General features: G+C 44.3%; 1 protein-coding gene across 9 annotated transcripts in view; it reads left to right on the top strand.

Annotated features, from left to right (window-relative positions):
• Positions 1–13,619, top strand: part of GRAMD1B (GRAM domain containing 1B) — a 138,241-nt gene that overhangs the window by 71,222 nt on the left and 53,400 nt on the right. The window contains exon 1 of one of the 9 annotated variants that reach the window (XM_049801344.1): positions 4,483–4,646. The exons of the other annotated variants lie outside the window; for them this stretch is intronic. Within the exon in view, the coding sequence (XP_049657301.1) occupies positions 4,624–4,646 (23 nt within the window). The 5' untranslated portion in view covers positions 4,483–4,623. Of the gene's footprint in view, positions 1–4,482; positions 4,647–13,619 lie in introns of those variants that run through there. 9 annotated transcript variants of the gene reach the window in all.

The following is a 13,619-nucleotide window of genomic DNA, read 5'->3' on the forward strand; positions in this document are numbered from 1 at the left end:
TTTTTCATTCATGGCGCCTTGACAGTTACAAGTCAGGAAAGCATCCATTCTTTTTTCTAACTCCTTTTTTCTGCTACTCATAATCTCCAAGTCTGTCTTAAGTTTGAGAAAGTTCTGCATGGTTTTTACTCTGTTGCTGTTTTTAGTGTTTGTGTGTGCTGTTTGACTTCCTCATCCTGACTGGCGGTGGAAGCAACCAGAAGCCACAAGGGAGGCTGTATTCATGGTATTCTTGCTCTGGACCAGAAGTACTCAAAATGTTACTGGCAGTAGGCCAGGGTCCAAATTATCTTGCTTAATCCTTTCTGAAGTTTGAGAATTTTGCCTGGGGGAAGGGACAGGGGATGAGGCAGGACAACAGACACCATGTAAACTTGTCTTACTGTTATTTACTGTTTATGCTTAGCAAATGATGTAGCTAATATTTTGCAATTAAAAAAGGAGACCCCTTTCCCAAACAATCAAAATTGTATTGGAATAAGCAAATTCTTTGACTTACAGATTTTATGGCTAGAAGAGAAAATTATGAACATTCAGTCTAGCATCCTGTATGAAGGGTGGTCACTGGTGAAAATATACATGTGGCTTTGTAAATAGGTCAAATACAAGTACAAAGAAAGAGATTGGTATGGGAAGAAATGATGAAAAACTTGGGTTGAGGCAAGGGAAGAAGGTGATCTGATGACTTTAGATATGAAAGGGAGCTGGGAAGACAACACAACACAAAGATGTGAAGGCAGTCAAAAATGTTATGAAATAGCTGATGGAGGAGGGATAGAAAATAAAGAAGGAAACGAGAGGATAAGGAAGTAGGAGCAGGTGTAGAGAAGGGTGGTGCTTAGCAGGAGGCAAAAGATGCAGTTTTGATATGGGCGTAGAGGTGGCAGTCAACAGAGGGCCATGAGAGGCACAACTGCAGCGTCCCGTAGAGAGGGAGAGGTGTAGGTGAGGGAGGAAGAACCGGGGCTGATGAGAGGTGGGTTACAGAAGTTGCAGGAGCTCAACTTGTTTGATGATCCTGGTGCTCTAGTTAAGTATTTGTACTTTGGGGACTACTGCCTTTCTCAGCAGAAGTGAAGGGCACCTCTGTGTGTTTCAGAGCTGCTGTTGAATTTAGAGATTTTGGTTAGGCAAGGGAGGAGAAGCCGTGGTAGGTGAGACCTAAAGGAGACAACGTTGTTGTGGTGTCTTCAGGATTTTGTCATAGCTAATGTTGGCCAAAAAGATACCTGCTTCCAGAAATCTTTCACTGTTTTCAACCATTATGCTTGTTTTCATGAAACATGAGAAAAAAACTACAAGGAAAAACAATGTTTAAGCTTTTATTACTATTTTTGCTATTTTTTACTCTTCATATGGAAAAATAAAGAAATTTTACCAAAATAACAAAGGCTTGGGAAAGGTCTTTTGCATGCAAAACATATAGTCATCAAAGATTTGTCACTTATATTGACATTTATACAATCCAAAACGATGTATCATTGATGCTTATTACAACCATGTAAGGAATGTCTCCTTACGACTTGTAGTTCCACAGGTGAGTGAAAAGACATGGATTATAGGATTTACCCATTTTCAAAACAGAGTTCTGTAGCAGAGCTGGAAATGGGTTTGGATCTTTCAAGCCACGGTTCTGACTATGCCTTTTTCTGTTTTCCCATTTTCCTGTTTTGTGGGATGGATGCTCGGGATGGAGTAGGTAGATAATTTATCTGGAATTCAACTTGCGTATGCCTTCTAAGTATTCTTAGCACTGCGGAGGTGGACAGGGTGGCTGTGCATAGTCTATCTCTCTTGATACCTATATATGCTCTTTTGTTACCTTACTTAAATTTTAATATCTTCCCCTCCCCCACCCCCCCGGAGTGGTTATGTGCAAAGGATGGAGAAAAAGGAAGGGGCTTGCCCATGCAGCATTAGCTGACACAGGTGGACCAGTCTAGTGAATGTGGAATTGAGACTGTAAATAGCAGTGACAAGCGGGGGCATCTGCTTGGGGTTCTCTGAAGATGGTGGGTGACCCACAGCCCCTTCACCAAGGCTCCTGCTGCGAGGACTTGAGAGAGCAGATCCCAGCTGGATTGTGGCAGAGGTGGCTGTACCTGCAAGCCAGATGCTTAAACAGATAATTTCTTCTAAGTGGTCTGTCTCCTTTGATAATTTCCAAACTCTCATGTTATTTTAAAAAAAAAAAAAAAGGTACATGACTGCTTATCTCTTAATACCTTTCTTGCCTGAGCTTTGATTTCTAAACATGTGACTCTGCAGCATTAGTCTGTCCCAGATTTGCCGAGCTTGCAGGTCTCCTGACCCATTTTACAGCATTGTGATTTGCTTCCCTCCTTGACAACCTGCAGGCCACAGAAGCAAAGCATCTCATGGAGAAAAGCAGAGTCCAAGCCAGGCATCCAACATAGGTTGGACCTAATGAGGGCTGAATCTGGGATTGTGTGGGGTGAGATTTGAATGTGTTTTTTCCCATGCTGTTTGTCATGTGGAAATGCATGTGCCCAGCTTTCGGGCTAAGTTAATGCTTTTTGTCTAGAAATAAACAAAAAGGCATGTCATAAAGTTTGTGTTGGAAATAATTCTCAAAGCAGGTGTTTCAAGTCTCTCGGCCTTGTGTGGGGCTCTCCTGCAGGGTACTGTCCATCACTTTCTTCCACGAACAGACTGGAAGACAGTTTTATGCAAGATGCGGTTTCATACTAGTTGCTTCCTTCTGCAGCAGTCACACCAAGCATGATGGTATTCAATAATGAAGCAAACAGTACAATGTCACGAGTGTTTGGGAAGCTATTTGGATGGAGTTAGCACTGAGTAGAGCTTTCCCTTTGCGACTAACCTCCCCAAACAGTCATTTCAATGTTACTTGCACAGTTTCTGAAACTTCAGCCCCACTGCCATGATCCTGTTTCCCTTCACCTGCCCTGGCATGACCAAAGCCCTACAGAAGTGACTTTCTGCTGTATTCAGAACTGGAACTTTTCTTTTTTCCATCTGTTCAGGACTTGGGAGAATGAGTAAAAAGATCGGGTGCCTTTATTAAGCAAAATATGCAAGTGGAGAAGCATGTGTTCGTTACTTCCCAAAGGGGACATAGGCATCATGGTCTCAATGTTTCCTCGGGCACTAAGGACAAATTTCACAGAAAGCTTTGTGAACTAGAACAGAGCCTTTGAACTAGTACCCCTGGTACTCCCCTCTCCACTGTAGGGTGAACAGAACGGAGGTGGTGATTTTAAAGGTCAGGATTTTTGTATCATTCCCTCTGGAGACATCAGCTGCACTTATTGGCATGGGGGTGTGTGCACGTGTGCGAGTAGGTGCAGACCTTGAGTTTGGGTGCAAAAGAATAACAAATAGCATTGAAAAAACTCCTTCAGGATCCTAGAATCTCTTTATTTTTACATAGCCGACCGCAGTCTTTACCACCCCTGAAATTGCTGAGTTCCTAGGTTCATAAGCAAGAGTCTGTTTCTTTCCCTAGATGAAAGATGTGTGGCGGGGGCAGTATGGGTGTGTGTTCACCCTTGGACACTCCCACGCTTCCCTCTTTGAAGTTCTTTAGATGATCCTTTACTAAGCAATAGTTAACCTATAGGTTATTGGAGAGATACTGCCATTTTCCCTAACAATTTGTGTGCCTGGGCAGTGGAGCAGTAGGCTATGTTTAGATCCTGCAAGATAAACAGAAGAATTCCCAGGGAAAGTGTAGTGTATTGCAGGAAACGAGGGGGTGATGTAATAACTGGCCCTTCTTCCCCCTTTTGGTCAGGCCTTGCCCAGGGTGCCCAGCCCTCTGTGTGCTGCGGTGCCAAAGATCTTTATTGTATGGTGTGGGGGAAGAGGTCTTGACTCTACCGCGATAAGTGATGCTGTGCCACTGACTGTTGGTGTTTGGGGAATGCTGGGCGGTGGGTGTCGTGAGGGTAAGATCCCCCCCCCCCCCCCCCCCCCCCTTTCCATTTCAGCGCAGGAACTTGTCTCCTGCCTCCCTGCGAATTTCCCTTTCAATTAAGCACTCCCGTCGCTTTCTGGAGCGGTTGTTACGCAGCCTGCAGTCGGAGCGGCGGCTTAGTTAATCCCCACGCAAAGAACGAGGACGGGGGGGGTGGGGGGGTGTCGCACTCTGCCTCCCCGACCCCCGGCAGGGCCGAGAGGCCGGGCAGGCGCGTTCCCCTTTTCCGAATTCCCCCCCCCCCCCCCCCCCCCCCCCAAGGGAGCCGCGGGTGGGAGCCCCGCCGCAGGGCGGGCGGGCGGGGACCGAGGGCCGCCTTCTTCCCCCCGCCCCGGGGGGGGGCGGCGCGGCCCGGCTGCCATGGCATGCTGCGCGCCGCGCTGTCCTGCCGGTGCTGCACATGCTCAGCAGCGAGCGGGGCGGCTCTCAGCCCCTGGCGCTGCTAGTGCGGGGAGCCCTCTGCCTCTCGGCGGGGGTCTGGGGGGGGGGGGGCGGCCGAGGGCGGGAGGCGGCCGTGCCCCGGCGCGGGGGGTTCTGCGCATGGGGCTCGGCGCTCCCCGGGGGACGCTCGGCGGCCGGGTCTCCTCCAATATGTCCTGGGACCTCTGGAGCTGTCAGTGGGCAGACAAGGGCACGGGCATCGGATTATCGTGACTGTACTAATGAAAGGGTTCAAGCTCGCCTGGTAAGCAGAGCGCCGGGGAAAGGGGGCGATGCGGTCACCCACCCTCCCGAAATCTTCCTCCTTCCCAGCCCCGCGGCGCGCCGCAGCGGCGGGGGGCGGGGGGGGAGGCGGCGGGGCCGGCGGAGGGAAGGGATGCGCTCCGCTAAGTTGGCCGGTGCCTGCGCCGCAAAGCTCGGGCCGCTGCAGCACCGCCGCCGAGGGGGACATCTCCGTGTGTGCTGGCCGCCGGGGGCAGAGCCGGACTGCGGCTGGGAGGAGGGAGCCGCCGGGGGGGTCGGCGGGAATAGATGCGACGACGGGTCGCTCCTGTCCGGGCATCTCCGCATCAGGACTGTGCGGTGCCGTGAGCCTCCCTCTGGTCTGGCTGCATCTTCCTCCCTGCCGCCGCCACCCCTTCTCCTTCTCTTCCTCTTCCCGGCTTTCGCGATGGCTGTGCATGAATTTGCATCTGCGTCTGCACGCACATAACACCCGCACACCTGAGCGTCTGGACTCGGCACCTATTTGCGTACAGAGAAAAACATGTGCGGTTTTTTCCGAAGAAAGGCGGAGGAAACGTTTTGAATCCTGCGTGCGTGGAGTGGTTCCTGCTCGGCTTGTCACTTAAGTAGCTGCTTTTGGGGATGCACTTCACTGGCATGTTTCTGTAATAACGTGTTAGAGTTGGGAGTCGAGGGAACTAACAGCTTCCTGGAAGGTACCGAAGCGCTCCTTAATTTTTTGATCGTGCCTGGGTGTTTGGGGGGAAAACTCTCCAGGTTTGGACAAGCGGGCAGTGAAAGAAAACGTTGTGTGGGTGAAAAGTCGGTCAATAAAGCTGTGTGCGTATCTAAAATGTTGGCACGTAAATTTTTTTGTTGGTTAAGTTTGTATTTTATATGGCTAGGTAAACGTGTATGTATGTAACACACAGGGATGCAGTTATATGTATCTCTAATATAAACTTGGCCAGCAATGATTTATATGAAGTCTTGAGTGTATCAAAACTATTTTAAACCTCTAGTATGTCAAAACTACTTAGTTGGAGTAAATAGTCTTTGAATTATTGTGATGAAATTGATTTAATCGGAACTTTATCAGATGGGAACCATTCCATAGTTAATAATGGAATGTGACTTTGGATTGAAATTGCAAAGTGGATGACAAGAGCAATGTGCAGGCCTGTTTTTTTTTTTTTAATCCTTTTTCTCTGTAATGAAAAAGGAAGTAATCATAGAAATAACAGCTTCCCTCTCAAGTCTGCTGTTTTGCATCAGTATGAATTTAGTGCTTTGAGATCCTTGTCTGTAAAGTGTGAGAAAACAGTGAAGCTATTTTTTCATTGGATGTTTTATTTATTATCACTATTTTTTTTTTTCTGTGTAAAAAAATAAATGCACTGTAGCACAGCACTAGGCAGCATCTTGTACTGGGCCCCAGGGGACAGACTAGAGCCAGGGATGACTCAATAGGTCATCTCTTTTTCTAATTTCTCTAATTTTGTCTTTTCTTTAATTGTACTGAGAGCCTTTGAAATTTTCCGACGTGTACATGGCCATGTGTAACACAGACTGTACAAGCGATATAGCCATTAGCATTTGGAAATCTTACACAATTTTTTTTCTCCCCCCCCCTTTTTTTTTTAATTAAAAAAAAAGCCCAATTCTTGTACTGATTTGCTGCTTTATGTGGTATGCTATTGGGCTCATGAGTTGCATAATAGCTTAGCGTACTACCGGGAGAGCGAAGCATGTGTTATAAATGCCGTGATCATGTGTATCTGCAATAACATGGCACCCTACTGCATTCGTTTCTGTACCTACCCATGAGCAACACTGGACGTTTTTGTTAATCGTGTAATTGGAGAGCTTTTGCGTGCCCAGTCCTATCACAGCATTTATAACAATTAAGGTTGAAGCCAGTCTGTTAATTTTGTCAGACTTCAGAGCTAAGCAAGTGAGGCTGGTAGATACAGGAGCTGGATGGGGGACATAAGAAGATTACTCATGTGCTGGATGAAATGCTAGCGGTGTTTCAGTAGGTGACGCTCTTCCCTCTTAAGTTTTTTCCGTCTCAGGCTCCTGGCAGGGTCCTAGGGGCACTGTGCTGTCCTGGGTGAGGGTGTTCTGGTGGGGAGTGCAGTAAGGGCCCTGATCGGTTCCCCTGGCTCTTCCCGAAACGCTTGAAGAGTGCTAACTAAGCCCTGCTTGAGCTACCTCTTCAGCATCCCCCCTTCATCTTCCTCTGAATCCCAAAGAGAAACAAGTCAAATATTGTGATCGCTTATCTTATTTAATAAAAATATACAGTATTTTGGATCTTTGCAGTAGTTACTGTTCTTCCTCTAGGATGTTTACAGGTGTTTTTATTTATTTGATTGTGCTGCAACATCCAGGCACAGAAGGGTGAGTTAAGGATGTTATTTCAAGTCCTGTTTCATCTAAGTCTATGTGTTTGTCGCTACTGCACTGATTGGCATGGTTCTAGAGGAGCATAGATCTAAGTATGTAATACAGAGTTCCCTGCTCTTTGCTGTTTGTCAAACTCGGTTAGGGTACTTTAATGTGGGTTGTGCAGCCTCCAATACTTGCATTGAAATGGCTTTACATAGTTAGTATTTGTCTAAAGAAAAAAAACACGTCAAATGTATGGTGTACAAACAGATCTTTTGGTCCTTGCTGTAGAATTGGTGATTCCAGTTCTAGATGGCACTGCTGGGGTTAATGCAGATTTCCTTATGGAGCCGTTCTCAGAAAGACACATGATTTCTTTCTGTACCAGGAAGGGCAGTAGTACAGGGACAGAATGCTGTCAGCAGGAGCAGCCCACTCTGACCGTTAGGAAGAGGACTTGCTCTCGCCTGTTTTTAGAGTACCCGTTCATTTCGTGCTGTTAGATTGCACAAAACAACGTAGCACGTTTTACTGGGGAACTCTGGCCATCTCTGAATCTCGGTGCAAGCTTGTTTTGGCACAAGATAATGTGCTGATCTCTAATACGATGTCATGCGTTTTTGCAGTACGCCACCTAATTCTGCCCAAAATGATCTCATCACCATCTGGTATCGTATCACAGCATAGCTGCATACTGTGGAGTCATTAGGTGGTCACAGTACGCTGCAGTAAAGCAGAATGCTGATGTATAACCATCATAGCTTTATGACATCAAAACATAACTGTATTGTATCATGATACAAGGTCCTGATGTACTAGTGCAATATCATATTGTTCTGGTACAACATTCTGGTATCAGAAGTGATACTGCAGTCCCCTAGTACGTTGTTATTGTCATATGACAACATACGTTTGTCTCATTACAGGGCCTAGTATCTTGGTTTAATAGGTCATCTTCATGTCACAGTGTAATATTTTAATACCGTTGTAGGTGTCTTCATGTTGTGACACAGTATTACGAGAGAGAACTTTTTGTTTCCAGTCTTACATCACCGTTACCTCAGAGATCCTTAGGGACTGTAATGAGCCAGGCCCTGAGCTTTAAATTCCAGAAAGCCAGAAACTACAGCAGCAGGGCAGGCAGGCTTTCCCTCCCCTCAAATCTTGGGTAGTGCTGCTTGCCGTTGGCATTCTTCCTTGTTAGGAGTTGTGGGGAGCTCATAATCCAGCCTAGATGGATACTAATTTGGACCTTTTAATAAAAATAAGAATCAAAGAGTCTTGCAGGCACAAAAGCAAGTGGGTAGCTGACCTTAATGTCCCATAAACGGGATACTGAACAAAACTCTGCTCATCTGATTTTCCTTCCTTTCGTGGTTCCTTCTGCGTTGCTTATGCTGATTTGTTGACTGGAATGTTTCTGAGCCACAGAACCTGCTATATGGAACCTGCAGAGAAAATAAGGCCCAAAGGCTCTACCTAAAATAAATCTGTAATTCATTTTTTTGCTAGTGCCTGTGGGTGAGAAAAAAACCTCTCAATGTTCCAACACCCTACTTATCTGAAGGAAGGATCTATTATATAGTTGTGGGGGTGGGATGGGAACTAGGTAGGGTTACAGAACAGCAGAGCTAAAATTAGTTGTTTGATGTCAGGGAGCAGCGAAGATTAACATTAGACAGTTTTAGTTATGCATGCTGTAGGGCTGCAACTTCAGGAGTTCTTTGTATCTAGACCAGGCTAACGACACCTGCCCTTTTAATTGATTTGTCAGTGTCTCAGGGCCACCAGTATGTAAGAGGGGAGGGAGGGGAGTTCATAAGTTATCACACTAGTCCTACATAGCTCTGTCCTTACAGTTCAGTCTTGCAACTTCTTTGAAGCCTAAAATAACAGGTTAGTGAAAAAGGGACAGGAGGTATGTGTTCTGCCCTCAGCTGTAGAGAATTAGCACTTGCTGTAATACAGAAAGGTGACAAATGTGGGTGTTTGGGATTCTTGCCTTCTTAATTACGTAGTGAAACAATGAAGCCATTTCAATAGTTTTCAATTTCATATAGATACTGCAGAGACTTAAAGAGCTAATGTGTGCAGTGAAAATGAATTTTGTTCTAATGCACTGCAAATGAAAGATAAGTTTCCAAATCAATTATTCCTCAGTGTTTTGGAAAAGGCTTGCAAAGTAGTTCTGTTGAAGTTACATAATTGTGCTGTTGTGCATATCGTGCTGTTCGACCTTCGTGTTACAGGTTAAAATGTTACATTTCAGTGTTCTTTTCTTCTCTGTCTTCATTGATTCTTCTGCGTCTACCTCTTTCTTCTTTGTGCTTTTTATTCAAAAGGAGGAAATAGGTGCTGATAATCCTCCGCTAAAAACCATCAAAGATGACCCACATACATATAAATATCGTTCTAACATTTTAGAAGGAAGAGGCTTTCACTCCTTAAAAATTCTGCAAATGGATCTTACGAATCAGAATGTTCCCATTTGCTGTCGATGCGGTAGGAAGAGGAAACCGTATTAATAGGTCGCTTGTCTCTCCCTGCATCCAGAATATTCTGAACATTTTGACTGAACCTCTGTCCATAAAGTACAGTTTCTAACCTTTCTCTTTGAACAGGAAGAAATGTTATGGTGTTGCATAAGATGAAGACGACCTGAAGAACAACTTTGAGCAGTATTTGTAGATTTATTTTGTAAAGGGTTTCATAGTACAATGAAGTGGTTGGTAGCAGGTTCTGTGCTAATTTATCTGAGCTTTTCAGTAGTGGGAAGTGATAGTAAGCAGTTAGGAGCCTAACCCAAGTGCACTAACGTCAAGGAAAAATCTTGCATGCAGTTCACTTGGCCAGACAGTACTTGTAGTCGCTAACTGAGCCAGAAATAGAACCAAGATCAGCTCATTACCAGTTTTTGTCCTGGACTGCACACTGCCAAACTGAATTAATACCTTCAATGGTAATATGGTATAAAGTATAAGTGAAGTGACTATTTTAGTAACAAAAAAAACCCCAACAACCCCAAACCAAAAAACCCCAAAATTACATTGGAAGGAGACTATTTGAAGAAAAACTGACTGAGTCATTATGAAGCCCTTGATCTGAGATTTGGTTTGCTGTAGCTCTGTGTGATGATAGACTGGCACAAGTACCCCTTTAGTGTTTTTTGTTTGTTATGTGGTATGCTTCTGGCATCAGTTTTCTATTTAAGGTTGGGTAAACGTCCATTATTTTATTATCTTATATATATATGTGCTTATTGAAAGCCCTCTGAGGGCAACTAGACAGAAGAGTTCTTTGACTTGCACCATGAAGATGCTGTGCTTTTCAGAGTTTGCTGCCAACACCCAGAATCTCTCCTTCAGATCTCTCCTTGGGCTGCCGATTATTTTGGCTAATTGAATCCTAATCATTTGTTTTGCTCTAAAATTGCCTTTCCTGCTTATCAGATGGTAAAATCACCTTGCTCTCTCTCACTAGTCCTTCAGCAGCCTCATAAATGTCAAGTGAGGGGCAAACTGCTTGGAACCGTTCTGGAATTCTGCAGCCATTGCTTGCTCAGGGCCTTGAGTTTTGATGAATGAGGCTGCAGTGAGGCTTCTCCAGAGATTCTTTTCCTCACATATGCAGGAGGAAAAAGCACGGAAGGAGCCAAATTCAGCCAAGAAGAGGCTGTAGATAAAATTAAGCAGATACTGTTTTTCTCTCTCAAAGCCGAAGTACAGAGCTGAGACCATTGTGTGCTGTTTAACTGCTCGGTCCCTTCAGATGAGAAGCGAGGTTCTGGCTGTTGGAGCGGGAATTCATAAGAGGCCAGTTTTATACCTGGATCTGTCATTGACCAGTCGGATCACGATCTTGCCTCTGCTCCAGTTTCCCTGTAGGCAAAATGAGGCACACCATTTGTCTCTTCCGTCCCCCCTTGTGCTCCCTCTCACTGAAGCAGTTTGATGTTTACACGTGACAAGTGCTAGAAGCGGTATGTTGAATAGTGTTCCATAATTTGTAAGCATGTGATTCGCCCTGTGTGTGTGTTAATAGTTCTCTTGAACTAAATGGAAACACTCACTTAAAATTTCTGCTCGATCAGGGCTGTTCTGCTCAGCAAGTGGGCATGCTCAAGGTCCGAAAGAGCCATTGAAGCTCTTGTGGCACATTCTGCAAGAATCGCTGTGTCCTGGTCAGGATCTCTTTTGCTTAATCATATTTGCCAACTGAAATTCCCCTTGTGAACAGGACTCTTCTTCGCTCTCTATTCTAAACTAGTTAGTGGTATTCCTTTGGTTGATCAAGCAGCTTCTGTGTTTATGCTTGGATCTTCTCTTGCATGCCTCCGATTTCAGTCCTGGTTAGAAGTGCATCTTAATGTCAGACTACCATTAGTATTATTATAACTGATACTTGCAATGAATGGCAACCGCTAATTTCAGTACTTTGAGTCTGGTGAAAGTAAATTATATAAATTGAGATATAATAGCAATAAAAGTATCCAGGTATAAAATACCTAAGTTCAGGAAATGGAGAGACCAAAACAAATGTTGCACATAAATCAGTAGCTTTTCTTTTTGTAACTTCTGTATGCTCTTGCAGAGCCGTATGCTGAATACAAGATGGTGGAATGTCATCTGAGCTTCTCCTTTACTAAAGTTTTCCGTTTCACCATCTTTAGGTCTGTACTGTTGATTATACTTTACATTTTCCAGTGGTTTATTCTCCGTAACCATTTTTCCTGGACAGAATGTTCTCTGTGGTCACAGCCAAGTGACCTGGGGATAGATGCTCTGGCTTGTTTTTTCAACTAACACAAGAAGTAAAACGCTGCCATTCTCATTTGACAATGTCACAGCTGCTCTATGCATATGGCAAAGGAGTGGAGAAAGAGGAATTTGGGATTTTTTTTGGTGGGAGGGGGAGATATATATTTGGGGGATATATTTTGAATCATTTTCAAACCACTTGGAATACCAGGTTTGGAAGAATGTGGCTTGACCACACCTAATTTCAGGCCTTGGAACTGGAAGGAGGAAAATGGAGGAGAAAATTAGTTAAATGAAAAAGACTTGATGGGGAGGAAAGACGTATATATTCAGGAGTAGCAAAGATTTGGTAACAGAAAAAAATGTCCACATATGCACATAATATAAGACACCAAATTAGCAGGGAGCGGGGCAGGGAGGGAGGATTACTTGTATATCTTTAGTGTAAGGACAGCTCTCTTAAACCAGAATCGTTCCTTTAATGAAATACTAAGCAAGCAAGCCTGTGTTTAAATGGCAGGAGGAAGAGCTGACAAGGTCTGAGGATTCCAGAGAAGTCGTTTGCAAGGTCTCATCCCTTATTTGTGTAGCGATGACACATGAAGTGCTGTGAATTAAAGGGTTTGCATTGGAGACAGAGGCATTTTAGAAAGTTGGTGGAAAGTTAAAGCTATAATTTTGGTGTATTTCTGACCCTGTAGGAGTAGAAATAAAGCAGCTATAGAGGTCTGAAAGAAGTGCCCTCTGCTCATGAGGAGATTGGGTTGTGGCTGTGCAGGCCTCAAAACTGGAATTTATTTTTTTCAGAGCTGTCAACTATTAAGAAATGGTGTACTCATGTGGTGGCTTTCAATCTGATGTACGTTTTAGGAATGAGGTTTGGGATGTGAACTGTTGCTTAGCTGTAGGCCATGAAAGGAGGTATGTGTCTAGGGGTTGGAGCTTAGAGAATCGGAGCAAAATTCAGCAGCTGGTTCAAGGCAGTAAAACTACATCATTGCTTCAAATGCCCATGTTGTTATTTTTCCAACCTTTCCAACAGGAATAATAGGTTTCCCATTGATTCTTTCGAGTTTCTGTTTCAAAGACAGGTGATAGCACAACTGATTTTGGAAATGGATCTGTTTCTAAGATTGTGTTGTTTTACAGTGAGAGAGGCCCTTAAAAGAGGGGCCTTGCTGCACTAGGAGATTTTCATGCACACCTCCAGCTACAGTTTGTGTCCTGAAGAGCTTACATCCTAAAAAGTCAAGATGGACAAAGGGTAGAAGAAAGGAAGTAGTATTAACCTTGGTTTGCAGATGAGATACACAGAGATTAAAGGCGTTTTTACTTTTAACATGTTAATTAATAAAGGTGTACTAGAAAACTTCCCTACTGGAAGCTTGGCTTAGGTGAGCAAAAAATCGTTATTGTTGTTTAAAACAGTTCTTTAAAGAGCGCAAACTATATTGATGTAAGAGCTAGTATCAGAAATGCAAACCGGCCAGCCATATCCCCTGCACTTCTCATAGGTGACTTGTCCAAAGTCACAAACTGAATCGATATAATTGCCCCAACGCAACCTATGTCTTGCTCGTATTTGGAAATGCCGTAATTGTCGTAAGGACAATTGTTCTTTCAAGGATCACAGCCCAGATTAAGAACTTCAGATGATTTAGGTATTGCTTTGCAAGATTTCCCACGTGAAACTCAAAATCACATGGATGTGTTTCACTTGGAGGTTTTGGGAACAAAACCACAGCAAGTCACAAAAATTTTTTATATTGTAACGCTCAAATACCTGTAACACCAACCAAATACAAACCCTTTGAAGAGTCTTGCATTGCTAGCAAACAGCAGTA

The sequence above is a fragment of the Accipiter gentilis genome, chromosome 5 (assembly GCF_929443795.1).
Source record: "Accipiter gentilis chromosome 5, bAccGen1.1, whole genome shotgun sequence".
In the NCBI taxonomy this organism is placed as follows: Eukaryota; Metazoa; Chordata; class Aves; order Accipitriformes; family Accipitridae; genus Astur; species Astur gentilis.